Raw genomic sequence first — 19,306 nt, forward strand, 5'->3', positions numbered from 1 at the left:
GAGTTGGGTTATATTCTATTGATTTGCTTATGGTATAGAAAGATGCTAATTGTAATTTTGTGAGGAGCATTCACTATTCATGTCTTTTGATTGCCAATTTTAAGATGAGAATTAATTAAGTTAGGCCTTGCTAATACAGTAGGTCATATAGCATGAATAAGAAGAATTTTAGTAAACCTTAAGCACAACTTTGAGTTGAAATTTTGATTAAGTAGGTTTAAAATCATTAATGTTGCTCATAAAAACTAGAGTTCATCAGTATCTTCCATAATAATTACTTATTCTTAACGCACGTGTCCTCACAATAATCTCAAATTAGTTTAGGATAATATCTTTGAACATTCGTAGTTGCTTTAGGCGCGCTTTAATAGATTATCGTGGTTATTTTATATGTTCGCGTGACGTAACTATGATCCCAAAATAAATCAAGGTACGCGTCCGCAAAACTTTGACCAAAAACATTCTTATATAATAAAATGTTATTAATTGTGTACACGTACACGTAACATGATTGTGGCACAATAAATAAAATGGATTCACACACGTAATTCGTGTAAAAAATAATACTATATTCTAATGATTGAAAGCAGATAGATAAAATATGAAAATCAATAAATCACAGTTTATCCAAAAATAATATAAGCCAAATATAGTCAATAAAGCGACCGTGCTAGAGCCACGGGACTCAGGGAGTGCTTTACACCTTCTCCCCGGTCAACAGAATTCCTTACCCAGACTTTATTTTCGCAGACCAATAATAATAGAGTCAAATCTTCCTTTGACTAGGGATTCAAATAAAAGGTGACTTGGAACACCCCAAAACTCAATTCCAAGTGGCGACTCTATAAATAAAATAATTCCTAATCAAATTTGTCACTTTAATTGGAAAAATTCTTTAACCCACCATCCATAATACATATTTAATTTTTGTGGGGGGGTAAAAAGGGGTGTGATAGTGCAAAATTGCAGTTTTAGCCCTGTAATTCCCAAAAGGAACACCAAAATTATTTTAGCATAATAAGTGTGATATTATTGGAATAGTATTACTTTTGTTTATTTGACCACCAAGTTGCATTAGGCTGAATAGGACCTATCTAAAGAGCACTTCCTTTTTCAACTAGCTTTGCGCGTCACAAATATGAATTAATGTATTCCAGTACCGAACACCATATAGTAAACAAAATAATTATTTATCTCTCTATATATTTTAAAATCGTATTAAATTTTTATATCATCAATATTTTACTAGATTATAGTACGTTATTTGCTTTATTTTAAAATTTAAGTTAAATTTATTATAGATAAAGATAGTTAGATACTGTTGCAGGTTACATTAACCAAGTGGTATAAAACAATTTACAATGTCCGTGTAAAATTAGATTTTAATCTTTTCTTTCTAAAAAGTGAAAATGCTTCAAAACCCCAAAGCCCATAGGAGTGCCTAAAGAAATAGAGCTAATACTATAAACCTTATCGTCTACTCTATCTATCTCCCCTCCTCTCTGCACCAAAACCCCTCTTTGTTGTTCTCTCCACAGAGAACTTCCCCTATCTCTTACTATCTTTTTTTACTTTATCCCTTCAATTGAGAAGCGAGGAGTTGTTGACGGTATGGACTCCAAAGAAGAAGCGACGTCGTTTCCACCTCTAGTCTCTTCTCCTCCTCCTCCAGGTTCTTCTCCTATCAACAATTCCTCCTCTTCTCTTGATTCCCAAATTCAAAATAACGTTGCAAACACTGATACCGAAATTAATAATAATAATAATAGTTATAATAGTAACGGCGTTGGTGATGATGGAACACTTGTGAGTGGTGGTCAGCAAGAAAAGATTGTTACGGGCTCTGAAAAGCCCGTTCTTGCTGACCCAGATGAGAAAACCCTAGCAAAATCCGTTGGTGAAGAGCAGCCCAATGATTCTGCGGAAATTTCGATGCTGAAGTCAGTGAAGCCTGTTTCTGAGGTTTCTATGATTGATGGTGTCGAAAAAGTTGATAAAGTTGAGGTTTTGGGGGGAGAAAATGGTGAAAGGGTTATGTTGAATGAGGATTCTGGTGGGGTTGGTGGATATGCTGGTGATTCTGTGGGTATGGGAATCGAGGTTTCGGAGGGAAATACTGAAGAATTAAACTCAGTTGATGAGTCGAATTCCATTGAGCAGGTGAAAGAAAGTGGTGGTGAGATTGCAGTAGGTACAGAATTGAAAGGTGGTGAGGATAGTTCCACTCAAGCGGAGGTGAAGGAAACTGAGGAGAATGGAAAGGATGAAGCTTTAACTAGTGTTGCTTCATCTAATTTAAAAGGAGCTGAGGAACCTGATAAGGTGGTCGTTGAAGAGAGTGCTATTTATAGTGATGATGCCGAAAAACCCAATAAAGCGGTTGTTGAACCGACAGAGTCTTTGTTCGTTGGAGCAGATGGTGAGAAATTTACTCCAGAAGGAGATGCGGTTGTGGATGCTATTGATGTCAATGTCAATGTGTCAGCACCAGGCGTTGCTGTTGTGGGAGATGTGGAAGAGAGTGCTATTCCTAGTGATGATGCCGCAAAACCCAATAAGGAGGTTGTTGAACCGTCGGAGTCTTTGTTGGTTGGAGCAGATGGTGAGAAATTTACTCTGGAAGGAGATGCAGTTGTGGATGCTATTGATGTCAATGTCAATGTGTCTGCGCCAGGGGTTGCTGTTGTTGGAGATGTGGAAGAGAGTAAAGTGAATGTGGCAGCGCCAGGGGTTGCTGTTGTTGGAGATGTGGACGAGAGTGAAGTGAATGTGTCTGCGCCAGGGGTTGCTGTCGTTGGAGATGTGGAAGAGAGTGAGGTGAATGTGTCAGGGTCAGGGGTTGTTGCTGGAGATGTGGAAGAGAGCAAGGAAGTGGAACAACATGTTGAAAGTACTATTGACGTGTCAGAGTCTTTGTTGGTTGGAGCAGATGGTGAGAAATTTACTTCGGAGGGAGATGCAGTTGTGGATGCTATTGATGTCAACGTCTCAGGGCTAGGGGTTGCTGTTGTCGGAGATGTGGAAGAGAGCAAGGAAGTGGACGAACATGTGGAAGGTACTGCTGATGAGAATGTGACATCAGTAAATGGTGTTGGTGATACCAGACAACTTATTGAAGAAGTGGCTAATATGACAGTTGATGAAGTAGATGTTCAGAACTCTAAGCCTGCGGTGGATGATAATGTTGCAGCTGCAGAATCCAAGCCTGTGGATAACATTGTTGGTGCTGGAAGTGATGGAAAACTAGATGCTGGAGATGTTCAGACTGGTGATGCGGTAGCTGCTACCGAGGAAATCAAAGAAGCAGATCCTGAAAGTGGTAATAAAAGTCCGGACGTGAAGGATGTCGAAAAGGAACCTGAGCAGGCAGTGTCTGAAACTATTTATGCCAACGGTGACCTTTCCGAAGGAAGCATTGAGGGAGATGTAGTGGAAGCTGAAGTCTCAGGTCAGTCATCTGCCATATCAAGGTCAATCAGTGGCTCACAGCAAATACTGGAAGCAGATGGAGAAGCTAAAGATCAAATAGATGAAGAAGCTGAGCTTGAAGGCTCAATTTCAGATGGAGAGACAGACGGTATGATCTTTGGAAGCTCTGAAGCTGCCAGACAGTTTATTGAGGAGCTGGAAAGGGAATCCGGTGGTGATTCCTATACTGGTGCTGAGGCTTCACATGATCATTCACAGGAAATTGATGGTCAGATCGTCACCGACTCAGATGAGGAGGCTGATACTGATGAAGAAGGAGATGGGAAGGAGTTGTTCGATTCAGCTGCCTTAGCTGCCCTTTTAAAAGCAGCAACAGGTGCTGATTCTGATGGTGGAAACATCACAATCACGTCTCAAGATGGGTCAAGGCTATTCTCTGTTGAACGACCTGCTGGTCTTGGGTCATCACTCCGGTCGCTGAGGCCAGCTCCCCAACCAAACCGCCCCAATCTTTTTACTCCTTCCAGTCTTCAGAATAGTGGAGAATCTGAGAATAACTTGAGTGAAGAAGAAAAGAAGAAACTGGAGAAATTACAGCAGATTAGGGTCAAGTTTTTGAGGCTTATTCACAGGTTAGGGCTTTCTTCTGATGAGTCCATAGCTGCTCAAGTATTGTACCGGCTGGCACTTATTGCACGAAGGCAAAACAGTCCACTTTTCAGCCTGGAGGCTGCCAAGATGAGAGCTCTCCAGCTTGAAGCAGAGGGGGAAGATGATTTGGACTTTTCTGTGAATATCCAGGTTATTGGAAAATCAGGAGTGGGTAAGAGCGCTACCATAAATTCGATCTTTGGAGAAGAAAAAACTCCAATTAATGCATTTGGACCAGCTACCACCAGTGTGAAAGAGATTAGTGGTGTTGTAGAGGGTGTTAAGATTCGGGTATTTGATACACCCGGTCTCAAGTCCTCTGTGATGGAACAGAGTTTCAACCGCAGTGTCTTGTCTTCAGCAAAGAAGTTTACTAAGAAGAACCCCCCTGATATTTTCCTCTACGTTGATCGACTAGATGCCCAAACTAGAGATCTCAATGATCTTCCTATGCTGAAGACTGTCACAAGTTGTCTTGGTCCTTCAGTATGGCGAAGTGCCATAGTCACCCTCACACATGGAGCTTCTGCACCTCCAGATGGACCTTCAGGCTCCCCTTTAAGTTATGAGGTGTTTGTTACTCAAAGGTCTCATGTTGTTCAGCAGTCTATTGGTCAAGCAGTAGGCGATTTACGAATGATGAGTCCAAGTTTGATGAACCCTGTTTCTCTGGTAGAGAATCATCCATCTTGTAGGAAGAATAGGGAAGGGCAGAAGATACTACCTAATGGCCAGAGCTGGAGGCCTCAATTACTGCTGTTATGCTACTCAATGAAGATCTTGTCTGAAGCAAGTGCACTTTCAAAGCCTGAAGATCCATTCGATCACCGTAAGCTCTTTGGTTTCCGCACACGCTCACCACCTCTCCCCTACATGCTGTCCTCAATGCTGCAGTCACGTGCACATCCCAAGCTTTCCGCTGAGCAGGGTGGTGATAATGGTGATTCAGACATTGACTTGGATGATTTGTCAGACTCTGATAAAGAAGAAGAAGAGGATGAGTACGACCAGCTTCCTCCGTTTAAGCCTCTTCGGAAGGCTCAACTCGCTAAGCTCAGCAAAGAACAGAGGAAGGCGTATTTTGAGGAGTACGACTATAGGGTCAAGCTCCTTCAGAAGAAGCAGTGGAGAGAAGAGTTGAGAAGAATGAGAGAAATGAAAAATAACAAGGGAAAAGAGGCGGCAATTGAGTATGGTTATGCAGAGGAAGAAGCTGATACAGGGGCAGCAGCTCCTGTAGCAGTTCCCCTACCCGACATGGTCCTCCCTCCTTCTTTTGATAGTGATAATCCTGCCTACAGGTACCGCTTTTTGGAGCCCACTTCACAGTTTCTTGCAAGGCCTGTCCTGGACACGCATGGTTGGGATCATGATTGTGGTTATGATGGTGTTAACGTGGAACAGAGTTTAGCCATTGCAAGTCGTTTCCCTGCTGCAGTTACTGTCCAAATCACCAAAGATAAGAAAGATTTCAGTATCAATTTGGACTCTTCTATTTCTGCTAAGCATGGAGATAATGGATCCACCATGGCTGGCTTTGATATTCAAAGCATAGGAAAGCAACTTGCATATATTGTCAGGGGAGAAACCAAATTCAAAATTTTGAAGAAGAACAAAACTGCTGGTGGAATTTCTGTCACATTTTTAGGTGAAAATGTGGTTACCGGACTTAAAGTTGAAGACCAGATCACCCTAGGCAAGCAATACGTTCTAGTTGGCAGCGCTGGCACTGTTCGATCTCAGAGTGACACAGCTTATGGTGCCAACTTTGAACTGCAGAGAAGGGAGGCAGATTTTCCAATTGGTCAGGTGCAATCTACATTGTCTATGTCTGTCATAAAGTGGAGAGGTGATTTGGCTCTAGGATTCAACAGTATGGCGCAATTCGCGGTTGGGCGTAATTCTAAGGTAGCTGTTCGAGCAGGAATCAATAACAAGCTCAGTGGGCAAATAACTGTGAGGACAAGCAGTTCAGACCACCTCTCTCTTGCACTTTCTGCTATAATTCCAACTGCAATTGGCATCTACAGGAAACTTTGGCCTGATTCTGGCGAGAAGTACTCGATCTACTAAATTTCATTTTCATTTCAGCATTTTTGGTTAATTGAACTTTGTAATGGCGTATTATCTTGTCATTCTATTGAATAATGCTTCTGTCATTTATCCATTCATGTAGGATTCCTACTCGTATCAGTTTTGCGTGATTAAATGTGCTCTTTTACAAGATGAAATCAAGAGGTTCGTGTTGCTTAAATGCTCTTTGTTAGTTGTGTTACCTTTTGTTTTGAAGAAAGCAATTTAAGTAGTTGTGTTACCTTCTTTTTTCGTTTACTGATACGAGTTTATTCTGCTTTCAAATGTTGTCATTTAATTTGCTTTTATTCAACAACGTCCTAGAAAGAGGGTCCCAAAGGACATGACAAAGAGCATCCTTGATTCTTTTGATATTTATAAGATGTTAATTGGTCAAAGTGACACTTTTTGAGTGGTCATGTTACAAGGTCCAATATTTCAGGATAACTTGGTTAGGTCTTCGAGCCTTGTATATTTGTGACTTATTCTGGGTAACAGTGAGGGAGGGAGACATTTTAGATGCATTTTGTTACAGAAGGCTTTTTTTAAATTTTTTCCAAAACCGAGTTTGCAAATTCAAGCAGCACTGTTTTCCATTTTCTCACATTACAAGCAGCACTGTTTTCTATTTTCTTTTTACTTTTTAATTACTACTTTAGGGTAGGGGGGAAAGGGATGTTACCTTTACCGATGGGTTTTGAACCCTTCACCTCAATGGGATGAAGTACACAAATAACCCTAAAAGTAGATGATCTTGAATTTTTGTTTCCGCTTGCTCAATTGGTAGAACTTCAAGTTTAACAAGTGTTGTCTCTCGCTTGCCCCATGAGCAACACTTTTAACTTTTGAGCTTGAAGTGAATCAAAATCGGGTTTCTACTTGGCGAAGCTAAGATTAATTGAGAAATATTATTGTTCGAAACTTAAAAAAGCCGTCTCTGTTCTTTCAGGATTAAGTAATGACTAATAAATGAATCTCGGCCTAACTCAACTCTAAAAGCTAGTTCATGATACGAGGATTGCCCAAGTCCCTCATTCCTTAGCCAATGTTGAAGCATGAGTAATATAATATGAGGTCCAACAATGGTACAAAGAATCCGACTCTAATACCATGACAAGGAAATGAACCATAGACCTACCCAACTCTAAAAGCTAATTCATGAGGTGAGAATTCTTTGAGCCATAAAAGGAGACCAAATTCCCCATTCCTTAGCCGATGTGAGAGACCCAACAAATATTCCAATAGTACCTAATTGTCAAACCTTCTCTGTTTTTGGAACAAGTGATGATAATCACTGAACGAAATCTAAATTCCCACTAATGCTAAAACTTAAAAACAATATGTTACGAGAAGGCAAAAATCCCAGTGACGAAGCTTCTTGACGTTCTAGGACGCTCACGAGACTAATATGTCCCATGTTCAACCAGTGGCGCTTTGTTCCTTGGAATGTTTGCTAGATAAACTCTAAAACCTCTAAATTCTTATATTTTGTTCAAGTATTAGATTAAAACTTGATATAATATGGTTTTGTTCCATAATCTAAAATATGGTGATTTAGAATATTATTGAACATGTACTTTGTTAAATTCCAGAGCGTAAATTTGTTGGAGCTCGCCCATTCCTCCTAGCTAACGTCTCACCCCATGATAAGTAAAACGCTCTGTCCTGCACCCATCCTTTTAAACACTGCTTAAGACCCTAAAACAGACGAAATAACCAGTTACTCAGTGGAATTTCAGAAGCAAGAAATATGAGCAACTAATACAGTATATGAAGGAATTAAACAAATGGCTTATGATATAAAGATAACAATTACTACTTTTTTTCACTACAGATAATAATGTAGGTAACAAACAAGGCCAAAGTTATTAACCCAGCGGTCCATTAAAGCCCAACGGGCCATCCTCCAGTCCACCCGTACTGACATACTGAAAACAATTAAAGAAACGCAAAAATGGTCATTGCGCCAAGGTAACAGAGCCGTCATTAATGGAAACGGAATGCCCGTTCTCCGCGGCAGCGCCGCCTTCGAACACCTTCGCGATCCTCTCCAGAGGAATAATCGGAAAATAATACGCCGCCGCGTAGCCTCTCTCCGACGCATACGCTACAGCTTGATTGTATTTCTCGCTCCAATAAGCAGCTGTCGGCACCAAAATCTGAGCCACTTGAGGGAACAGCGGAAGCCTGTTCAAAGACCGCCAAGCCGAAACCGCATTCTTCTCTGCTAGTGGCTCGTACTTTTCGTATAACTCTTTGGCTGTAGGTTCGTACTTTTTGTAAAGCGCTTTGGCTACGCTGCTCGCCGTGTCAACCAAGCCATCACGCTGTACCTCGCCGGCGAGATCTCGAGCTAATTCAGGAGCCTTCTGAGCCAGCAACAGAGCTTGGCATGACGTCTGCTTCAGTAAATAAGGTACATGGCGATCTACTTCGTTCATCAAATCTTCAACCTGCATATTTCGTCACTCGCTGATCAGATAACAATCCGTTTAAAATATTTGATACTTTTAGGCGGAATTTGTTTGTGGATTCACAGATTCGAGCTTCCAAGTTAACATTTCATATAAAATTGAAAGCAAAGTTCGAAATCAAAACTTAAAAGACAAAATTCAAGTCGAAGTTGTGATTTGAAGCTATATTTCAACTATTCAACTCCCACTCCCAAAATTTTCTATCTTCCACAATTTTTTTTGAACTTCAACTTCTAATACAAGTCTGAACATTGAGAATTTTCCAGATTCAAACAATGTTTTTTTAATATTTTAATAAGACAAAAGCGCAAATTATACTAGTATTTTTCCTTAAGTTCTAAATATATTTGTCTAAAATTTAATTTGAAAAATGAATCAATTTAGTCCAATTTAATTTTGAAAATCAATTAATTTTTCACTTTATAATGAAAAAGTGCCAAATGAATTGAAACAAGAAAAAAAAAATACTTTGTACACGCTGCCCATACGCACCCTATTCAATTTGCCCATACGCATCCTATTCAATTTGCCCATACGTACCCATACTTTGTACAACCTGACCATACTTTCACTTTATAATGAAAAAGTGTCAAATGAGTATTTATATTTTAAGAATATGAAACCTTGAAGTCGACGAACTTGAGGAGATCGAAAGGCACGTCGTGGAATTTTTCGTAAATGGGTCCGATGACGGTTTTAACAGTGGTTTCTACAGCTTCGACACCAGGTTTCAGTGGCCCGGAGTTTCCTTTAGCGTATTCGTACAAAGTGGAGAAGCAAACTATCACATAGATCGCTGTAACTTGAACGAAATCCAGATATTTGAGTTTCCTCTCATCCTCTGCAACCTTCAATTATAAACAATTAGACACAAAGTTAAATTTCTGAATCTCAGCATATGGTTTGCGATTGACATGTGAAAACACAGCTACATTTAAGAATGAACGTACCGGGAAAAAGGAAAAGGCAACTGAGTATACTACTCTACTTATGCGACATGCATAAATTAATCTGTTAGAGAAACCTTTGTTCATAAGGATTCATTTAGGATGTGTTAAGAAAGTAAAATTTGGGCCAATTCAATTTCAAAAGCTTACTCATGAGATAAAAATTGTCAGGTCCGTTTAAGAAGGCAATAATGCATTTCCTCAATTACTAGTATGAGATAATTTAACACATCTAGCACGTTTAGATCTGAACGTATAAGGTGTGGACAACATAACATGAGGCTTTGAGATTTCAATAAATTTGACTCTAGCACAAAATGAACATTGGCCTGACTTAATCCCAATTTTTCAAAAGTTATCTCGTGAGTCGAAAATTGTTGAAAACTATATAAGAAGATAACAAATCAATCACTAAATGTAAGACAATAAAAAATAGTGGTGGTCGTATGCAAGTACTGCCTAAATAAATACAAATTAGAGAAAATACGAAAGTACGAAACTATAAGTTTGTTATGGCGTTGGGGAGAGTAGACGAAAAAGGCATGGTGTACTTACTGCATCAGTAGGTGGCTTGGCTGCTGCGTCGGCCATGGTGCAGAAAATGGGATGGAGAAAACTTGCCCCTATTTTTGGAGTTGCACAAGACAAGGAAGCTTCGAAAAGAGAGGTTGTTACCAAGTCCTTTTTATAGCCGGCAAGCCCGGGACATGATCGTGTGCGGAGAACTCGATGAATAATTACCGTATGAAAACATCCTACCTTTGAGGAAGGTTACTCTTCAGTAAGTACGTTATTCTCACGTGATTGGCTAGCTGTTCCCACATCTTGACAGAGTCACGCATATTCCCCTTGATTACTTAAAATCTTTGTTTACCAATTGATATATTTAAATTTATCTGGATCTGATTCGGTGTACTACTGTCTTTTAGCAAGATTCAGTTTAGCTTCTCTAGACTTGAAATTGAATCCATTTGCTATTATTCTTTTCCTAAATTCCATTTACCCTAATGATTTCACGAGTTGAAATGGATATGCAACTGAATGTCTGTAGCATGTTGCCATTTGTATCCGAGTTCGTCTCATTTAGTTTAATGTTTTTCTTTTGGTAAGAAAATGTAGACATGATACCCCCCAAAACAACAAGACTAACGCGAGACTCCTATAGAAGTATGAAAAACCAGGAACCTAAGCCATTCATTAGGAATTTAGGGCTGCAAGAATAATAGCCTGTTTGGACAAGCTTTAAAAATCAGTATTCTTTTTTCAAAAGTACTTAGTACTTTTGGTGAGAAGCAATTTGTGCTTGATAATTAATTTGAAAAGCACTTCTGAGCAGTAATTAGTATTTGGCCAAGCTTTTAAAAACTTCTTCTAAGTGTATTTTTCTCAAAAGTACTTTTCAAAAAAGTATTTTTTGAAGATAAACTACTTTTTCTACTTCTCCAAAATTACTTCTGCTTCTTCTCAAAAGTATTTTTTTTTCTTCCAAAAATTTGGCCAAACACTTCAACTTTGAAAAAAAAAGTACCGTTTCTAGAATTGGAAAAGATTGGCCAAATAGGCTATAAGTGAACTGAGACATAAAATTTATTCAGAAGTTTGCTTCTTGATGAAAACGAGAGACCAAAATTTGATCGAAGAAACTCATGGCTTGAGCAATAGTGCTGATGAGACCCGCAAGAGCACAATTCTGCTTAATCATGTCAAAGCCACTTTATTGTCACATTCTACCCGCAAGTGTTTGATACCCGTAGATAAAACCAAATTGATACTATGGTAATTGCTAACACACATACAAATTTCAGCATGAAGAATTGAACAACACCAGTGCTAGTTCTTGTCATTTTGACATAGTACAATGTCCTTGGATTCTTTAGGTTGAGGTTTCATATTTTCCCTTTTTAAAAATACAAGGTAATAAGCAAAACCTCTCGGACATCATTACTCTTTGGGTGCGGCCTTTTTATGGACCCTGCATGAATGTGTGATGCTTTGTGAATTGGGTTGCCAAGAAAATAAGCAAAACCGTATTAGGGAATAATACTGTTTGAGGAATCACTGAATTTGAACTAGTCACAATGCCTCTGAAGTAGTGTATTAACTAGCGTTTGGACATAAATTTAGTTGAAACTTGAAAAAAGAGTTTTTGAAATTGTGTTTGGACATGCATTTTATTTGAAAAAAATTTAAAATTTTATGAGTGAAAGAAAAATTTTCACCCAAAAATTGCCCTAAACTGGGTTTTGAAAAATTGAAAACAATTCAAATATTTTTTAAAAAATCATATTCCATGAACAAATAATATTTTTAATTTTTTTTGAAAAATTAGTCAAAATCTATTGCCAAACGGAAGCTTGGTAGCTTCAAATAAATGGGATGCTTCTCTTTACTTGCTCTTATTTTTTCCAGAAGATAAATGATAAAGGAAGAAAGATGGGAGTTAGTATAGTGAGTAATGGGCAGTTGGTGCACTAAGCTCCCGTTATGTGCGGAATTTGAAGAAGGGCCGGATCATATAAGTCTATTGTACGCAGTCTTACCCTACATTTATGCAAAAGTCTGTTTCCACGGCTCAAACCCGATAAATGTAAAAGTCTATTTCCACGACTCAAACCCGTGACCAGGTGATCACGTGGTAACAACTTTACCGGTTAGACCAAGAGCTCTCCTCAGTTAGTAAAGTGAGTATATTAGTATATCCTCAATGCATATCCTGTCGCACCCAGTACCCCAGTGATTGATGAGGAAGTTGGAAAATGGCTAGAATGGCGCGGCACAGTGCTCGAGGTTGGTGTATGCCTCACTGGCTCACCATCTCCTTATTGTAATCTGCTTCTGATCCGATCTTTTTCCATCGGTCCAAAATATACGTCTTCTAGAGGGTGATGGGTTTATTCTGATCGTGTCCCACTGCCCCTTGCGGATAGCGATAAGGCTCTCTCTTTTTCTCCTTTTCCTGTGCGACTCTTTGTTTGTCTTGTCTTTGTCTTGTGCATAACTTACTTGACATTTTTACTTAAGACACACTTTTGAAATTTTAAGACAACAAAGTTTTTTAAATTGAAGTTGATGAAATGAATATTTAAAAGTTGTTGAAATAACCTTTCAAGTATTATTCAAATTAACTTTTGAAGTTATGTTATCCTGCTTTGTAGGATAAGAACATTTGTGATACAATCCGGCCTAAGACACACAACGTGGGACTAATTAATGAAGACGTTCAAGCTTTATAGGGCTACAAGAGGCCAAGGATCAAGGCCAAGAGGGGTTGCATGTGACCATTTTGCAAATCGGTTATTTTGTGAAGCTTTCAATTAAGGCCTTTGGCCATTTATGTAATTAGTCTCTGAACACATACGTTGCGCGTATTCTTCATATCGATGAATACTAAATTTTAAGTAATAAAAGTTACAAATGAACTAAGCATTTGAACTTAAAGTATGTCATGAACATAATTTGATTTCAGTGGCTTAAAATTTGAATACGAAACCTGCCTTGAACAATTAAATTAAGTTAGTCAAATGTTATTTTCAATTATTATAATTTTATTTTATGAGTTACAAATATATTAATTGGTCTTTTGTGTATGTTCCCTTCTACCCTTTTAGTTAATCAATCATTAGCACAACTTTGTGATGATACTGACTAGGAGAGCAAAATATACTATCAAAAAGATTGTTGCAAGAAAATGGTCTCAAATTAAATTAGGAATTAACTTTTGTAAACCTACATACTGTAATATTAAAAGTCAATATATAGACATATAACAAGAGATATAAAATAAAGGGAATATAATCGGCTCCACAAATAAGAGTAAAGCATTTTATAGACACTTATCATAAACTCGTGTTACCCCATAATAAGGATCGGTCGTCAACTGAGAACACAGGCAGATAAAGAATAGAGTACTTGAACAAGCTAAGAAAAATATGAATGCTATGTATAGGGCGTGACCGAGTCCCGGAAGAAAAATAATATTTAATCTGTTCTCAAATCCTAAAGAAAGAAATGATATTTCAATCATTTCTCATAATTGACAAAACCTTAACATTCTAATATTAAGAGAAACGTACACACAAAAAGGCAAGAGTCTAAGTCAATATCAAAGTTACACATGAAATTTTTTTTCCTCTTGGACGAAGTACTAGTTGTGTTTGAATATGAGTCTGACACACTTGATCAAAGGTACTCATGGCATGGACTTTGGATGAGTAGCTCATAGAAATACATCAATCTCTATGGACTTTTGAAGGGGCTATATGAAAAGTGCTCTTGCCGTAAACCTTATCTCACTCATGCCACTTGTAGTGATGGTAAACATCTCTAATGATTTAGCATACAATGTTAAATTTAATACCCAAAATTTTATAAGCCAGAATATAAGAAGATGGGAGAAAAAATGGCTATTGATAATGAGAGTTTTATTTTAATTACAAGTAAACACAAGATATAAATGTTGATTGTATGGATATCAATTAATCAGGAGAAGAGGAAGAGACCAAATGACATAATTATTATTTATGACTATATAATATTGTAACGATCCGATCGATTATTTTGAGCATTTGCTTTTCTTTCGGTGGTTTGAGGTCGTGAGTAGTTTCATATGATGTATTATGACTTTTGCGTGTATGGTCGTTTTTGGGTTTCAAGTGGTTTGGTAATGATTTGGAAGAATGATTCTCATTTTAGAAGCTTTAAGTTGGAAGAGTTGACTAAGTTTGAATTTTGTGTATTTGACCTCATATCAGAGTTTTGATGGTTCTGTTAGGTTCAGATGGTGATTCTGGACTTGGGCGTATGCGCGAAATTTCATTTGGATGTTTCTAGAAGGTTTTGGCTATAATTGGCGAAAATTGACAATTTGAACGTTTGGAAAGTTTATAAGCTTGGCCGGGAGTTGACTTTGATGTTGTCGGGTTCGAATTGTTGTTTTGGGAGTTAGGATAGGTTCATTATATTATTTTAAACTTGTGTGCAAAGTTTGGCTAGATTCCGGATTGGTTAGGCTTGAATCGGATGCTTGGTTCGAAGTTTGAAGTTTATGAACTTAAGAGATTGATTTTGATCGATAATTCATGGTTTTAACATTACTTTTTGGGATTTGAGGCCTCGATTATGTCCGTGTTATAGTTTAGGACTTGTTGGCATGTTCAGATGGGGTCTCGAGGGGGTCGGACGAGTTTTGGGGTGGTTTCAGACCATCTTCTCTTATGATGCATTGCTGGTTTTTGTTGGTGTCAACAGTGAATCGCGTTCGCGTGGGAGTCTTCATGTTCGCGGATAAGGAATTGGACAGGAGGATATTTGTTCACCGCGTTCGCGGGTGATGGACCGCATTTGTGAAGCTTGTTTATTGGCTGAGTACTTTCTCCATCGCGTTCGTGACAAGAGAGTCGCGTTCGCGATGAGAGCTGGTGGTGTTGCCCTCATGTTCACGGAGGGTTGGCTGAGATACGCATCGCGATCGCGAGCATGGTACCGCGAACGCATAGTGTATCATTTGGCAATGTTCATTTAGTGCTCCGCGATTGTGTCACGACCCAAAATCCCACCACAGGTATCGTGATGGCACCTAGTCTCTAAGACTATGTAAGCCGATTTCTATTACATTCTGAAGCCATTCTTTTTTGAATTAAATAAATAATCAAAACTAGCAGCGGAATAAATATGAATATACAACCTCCTCCCAAGAGTGGTAGTACTGATTCACGAACTCTAACAGAATACATAGAATGATCACGAGGAGCGAATATACAATATTATTTTATTATAAATTAACAGTACAATAAAATGAAAAGACTCCAAGGGACTGCGACGGCCAAGCAGCTCTACCTTGAACCTTTACGATCGCGCTTTAACTCTGCTCAAGTCTGATATCTCCAATACCTGGCTCTGCACAAAAATGTGCAGAAGGGTAGAGTGAGCATACCACAACGATGCCCAGTAAGTATCAAGACTAACCTCAATGGAGTAGAGACGAGGTACAGTCAAGACACTCACTAGTCTAATAACCTGTGCAATATAATATACAAAAATAATAGGAAATAAATAATAATAAAGGCAGGATAAAACGACTAGTGATATGCACAACAAACAACAAGAATACCATTAATATCACTCAACAATTAATAAACACAATTACACCCAATTAAATCAAGCCCTTCAAATAAATGTCTTTCACATAGTTCTTCCAGATAACTCTCTTTCAAATATAACTTTCTCAAATAATTATTTTTCAAATATAATTCTTTCAATAAATCTTTTCAAATATAATTTCCTCAAATAAATATCTTTCAAAATACAATTCTTTATTTTAATACTTTCTAAGTAAAAATCCTTCCAAATAAATATTTTGAATATAATTCTTTCAATTAAAAAGTCATCGTGTGACACCTCATTTCAGAATCATCAAAATACGGGGTCTCAGCCCATTTTTATATTTTTCGTAAATACGGGTCTCAGCCCATTTTCATATTTCCACGGTACCTCGTGCCCATAATTAAATCATCATATTTGTCCGGTACCTCGTGCCCTCATTTCATATCACAATTGCACAGACAATTCATGTGCCAAATATCATTATCATTTCATCACAGCATCTCGTGCCCACATTTTATATCACAACTGCACGGACAATTCACGTGCCAATATCCCCATTTCATATCATAATTTATGGTACCACGTACCCACATTTTATTTTATAAACAGCTTGGCAATAGCCACAGGCTCCCAATTTCAACATAAATCAGATTATTATCAATTTACTAACAACAAGACAAGTTGCGCAAGGTATAAAAATAAACACAAGAAAATCACAACATCACATGAAAATTGTCAACACCACAACCCCACATCATCACATATCGTCCCTGATAATAGCCACCCTTATCGCTCCTATTGCCACCCTTATCGCTCCTATTGCCACCCTTATCGCTCTTATAGCCACCCTTATCGCTCCGCCCAGACAATATCAATAGCCACCCTTATTGCTCCTATTGCCACCATTATCGCTCCTATAACCACCCTTATCGCTCTGCCCAGACAATATCAATAGCCAACAAACACAACAGTGAAATGCCACCCTTATAACCACAAAATATCAAAGGTGAAATGCCACCCTTATCTCCCCAAAATAACAACTCACACAACACAACAATTTACACGAAAAATTATCACAACAATATAACAAAAATCAATTCATATCACAATTTGCCCAATGGTCACAACCAAATTTCAAAGCTACAACCAAGTCAATTAATTTCACAGCAAATAGCCAAATGTTCCACACAATGTGTACAACACCCAAAAATAATCAATAAAGATAGAAATTACTCAACATAAAGCAAAGTCTTCATAAAAGATCAAATTTTCAATAATTATATAAACACCTCTTCTTAAGCTCATTTAATTAATTATTTGCAGAGGAAAAAAATCCAAAATAAAATTAAATTCCAATAATTATCAAACCAGCAAATTCACGAAATTTCATAAATAATCAAATAACAATAACATCACATTGTCATATAACAACAGAGTCAACAACAAGGGTTTAGGCACGACAAGTAGATGATTAAATATATGCCAACATTTATTCAATTTACTACACAATATGCTCAAGACTTTAACTCAGTAAAATTTGCAGATATAAACCAAGTACGTACTCGTCACCTCGCGTACCTGGTTTTCAATTACCCAAGTTGCACATAAGACTCAATGCCTAAGGGGTAATTCCCCCACTCGAGATTAAGCAAGACACTTACCTTTTTAAAGTTAGGTCGATATTCCAAAATAGCCTTCTTGCTTGAATTGGCCTCCGGACAACTCAAATCTAACCAAATTAATTGTATAACTTTATTAAAATTCATCAAAAACAATTCCGGATAATAATACATCGACTTAAAATTTTATTCCAAAAAGTCAACGCGGGACTCGCCCCTCGGAACCCGACATATTTTCATGAAATCCGAACACCCATTCCGATACGAGTTCAACCTTACCAATTTTATCAAATTTCGATACCATTTCGTCTCTCAAATCGTGATTTTTTATTTTGAAAAGTTTTCTTCAAAAAACACCATTTTCCTCAACTCAAAACACAATTTAAATGATAAACATAAAGATAGAATCATGAAAATAAATAGATTCTAGTGAAGAATACTTACCCAATCGATTTGCTTGAAAAACCCACAAGGAATCGCTCAAAACCGAGCTCTATAAGTTAAAATGTGATAAAAATGGCCTAACCCTCGATTTGAAAATCTTATATTCTGCCCAGGTGATTGTGCATCGCGAACACGGAGAAAGGATCACGTTCGCGAAGAAGAAAAATGAACTGCCCAGTTGTGCTTCGCGAACGCAGCGGGTTGTTCGCGAACGCAGAGAGGAAAAATCTAATGGCCCATGACTGACTTACGCGAACGCGAGCAAAAGGGCCGCAAACACGAAGAATAAAAACAGGAAACCTTCGCGACGCGAGATGCTCTTCGCGAACGCGAAGAAGAAACATGAGGCTGCCAAAAAGAGCTTCACGAATGCGAGTGTCTAATCGCGAATGCGGTGGAGGAAAAGACAAACCTTCGCGTACGCGATGGGCTGAACGCGAACGCGAAGAAAAAGTATAAGGTGGTCAGCAGTAACACTTCGCGAATGCGAGGTGATCTTCGCGAACGCGAAGAAGAACACCAGAAAACAGAAACAACAGTTCAAAAATAGAAGGAAATGGTCAGTTGCCCATCCGAAATACACATGAGGCCCCTGGAACCCTGTCTAAACATACCAACAAGTTCCACAACCTAACACGCACTCGCTCGAGGTCTCAAATCACTTCAAATAACGCCGAAAATACAAATCGCACCACGAATCGAACTTATGAATTTTCAAAACTTCCACCTTCTAAAACTCGTGCTGAAACCTATCAAAGCAACCCGGAATGACGTCAAATTTTGAGGCACGTCTCCAATGACATAACGAAGGTATTCCAACTCTCAGAATCGCATTCCGAATATCAAAAAGTCAACCCCCTGGTCAAACTCCCCAAAAATTCGACTTTCGCCATTTTAAACCTAAATTGGTTACAGACCTCAGATTCAGAGTCCGGACATGCTCCTATGTTCAAAATCACCCAACGGAGCTAACGGAACCGACAGAACTCCATTTCGGAGTCGTCTTCACACAGTTCCGACTACGGTCAAAATCCTAAGACTTAAGCTTCCATCTCAGGGACTAAGTGTCCCAAATCTCTCTGAATCATCCGTAAATGAAACTCGACCACACACGCGGGTCATAATACATATTGCGAGGCTGCTAGAGACCTTAGTCACTGAACAAGGCATAAATTCTTAAAATGACAAGTCGGGTCGTTACATTCTCCACCTCTTAAACAAACGTTCGTCCTCGAACGTTCTAAGAATTATTCTGAGGTTACCGAGTTGATAATTTTACTTTTACACATAAACTCACGGTTGATTCCACGTTACCGCATTTGAGATAAACCCGACAACATCATCTCACTTGAGATTATTTCTTTTATCTATATTTGTAAACTTTAAGGCATTTTCTTACGCTCCAATATTTTTAAAAGGCCTGATTTCTCACAACAACACACAATATTATTCTCAACTGGCTATAGCAACTCGTGCCTATGCGCGCATAAATTTTCTCGATAGTGTTGAAGTAATTCAAAACTTCCTTTGGGGTGCTGCATTATTCTCTGCTTAGGATCATTCGCCC

The 19,306-nt window shown here is 38.3% G+C and overlaps 2 protein-coding genes across 3 annotated transcripts; one reads left to right on the forward strand and one right to left on the reverse strand.

Moving 5' to 3' along the window:
* Positions 1 to 1,433: 1,433 nt before the first annotated feature.
* LOC104097331 (translocase of chloroplast 159, chloroplastic) lies at positions 1,434 to 6,334 on the forward strand. Of its 2 annotated transcripts, XM_070188161.1 has the most exons (2): positions 1,434 to 2,709; positions 2,869 to 6,334. In XM_070188161.1, exons 1-2 carry the CDS (start codon positions 1,612 to 1,614, stop codon positions 6,151 to 6,153), a joined length of 4,383 nt encoding a protein of 1,460 aa, XP_070044262.1. In that variant the 5' UTR covers positions 1,434 to 1,611; the 3' UTR covers positions 6,154 to 6,334. The 2 variants fall into 2 exon arrangements, with proteins under 2 accessions (XP_070044262.1, XP_009602186.1); XM_009603891.3 differs by having other exon boundaries at positions 1,436 to 6,334.
* A 1,570-nt stretch (positions 6,335 to 7,904) lies between these two features.
* Positions 7,905 to 10,325, reverse strand: LOC104097330 (stress-related protein). The gene is made up of 3 exons (XM_009603890.4): positions 10,130 to 10,325; positions 9,251 to 9,475; positions 7,905 to 8,606 (listed from the first exon to the last, which is right to left on the reverse strand). The coding sequence occupies exons 1-3, from the start codon at positions 10,163 to 10,165 to the stop codon at positions 8,112 to 8,114; spliced, it is 756 nt and encodes a 251-aa protein (XP_009602185.1). The 5' UTR covers positions 10,166 to 10,325; the 3' UTR covers positions 7,905 to 8,111.
* Between the last annotated feature and the right edge of the window lie 8,981 nt (positions 10,326 to 19,306).

The sequence above is a fragment of the Nicotiana tomentosiformis genome, chromosome 1 (genome assembly GCF_000390325.3).
Source record: "Nicotiana tomentosiformis chromosome 1, ASM39032v3, whole genome shotgun sequence".
Lineage (NCBI taxonomy): Eukaryota > Viridiplantae > Streptophyta > Magnoliopsida > Solanales > Solanaceae > Nicotiana > Nicotiana tomentosiformis.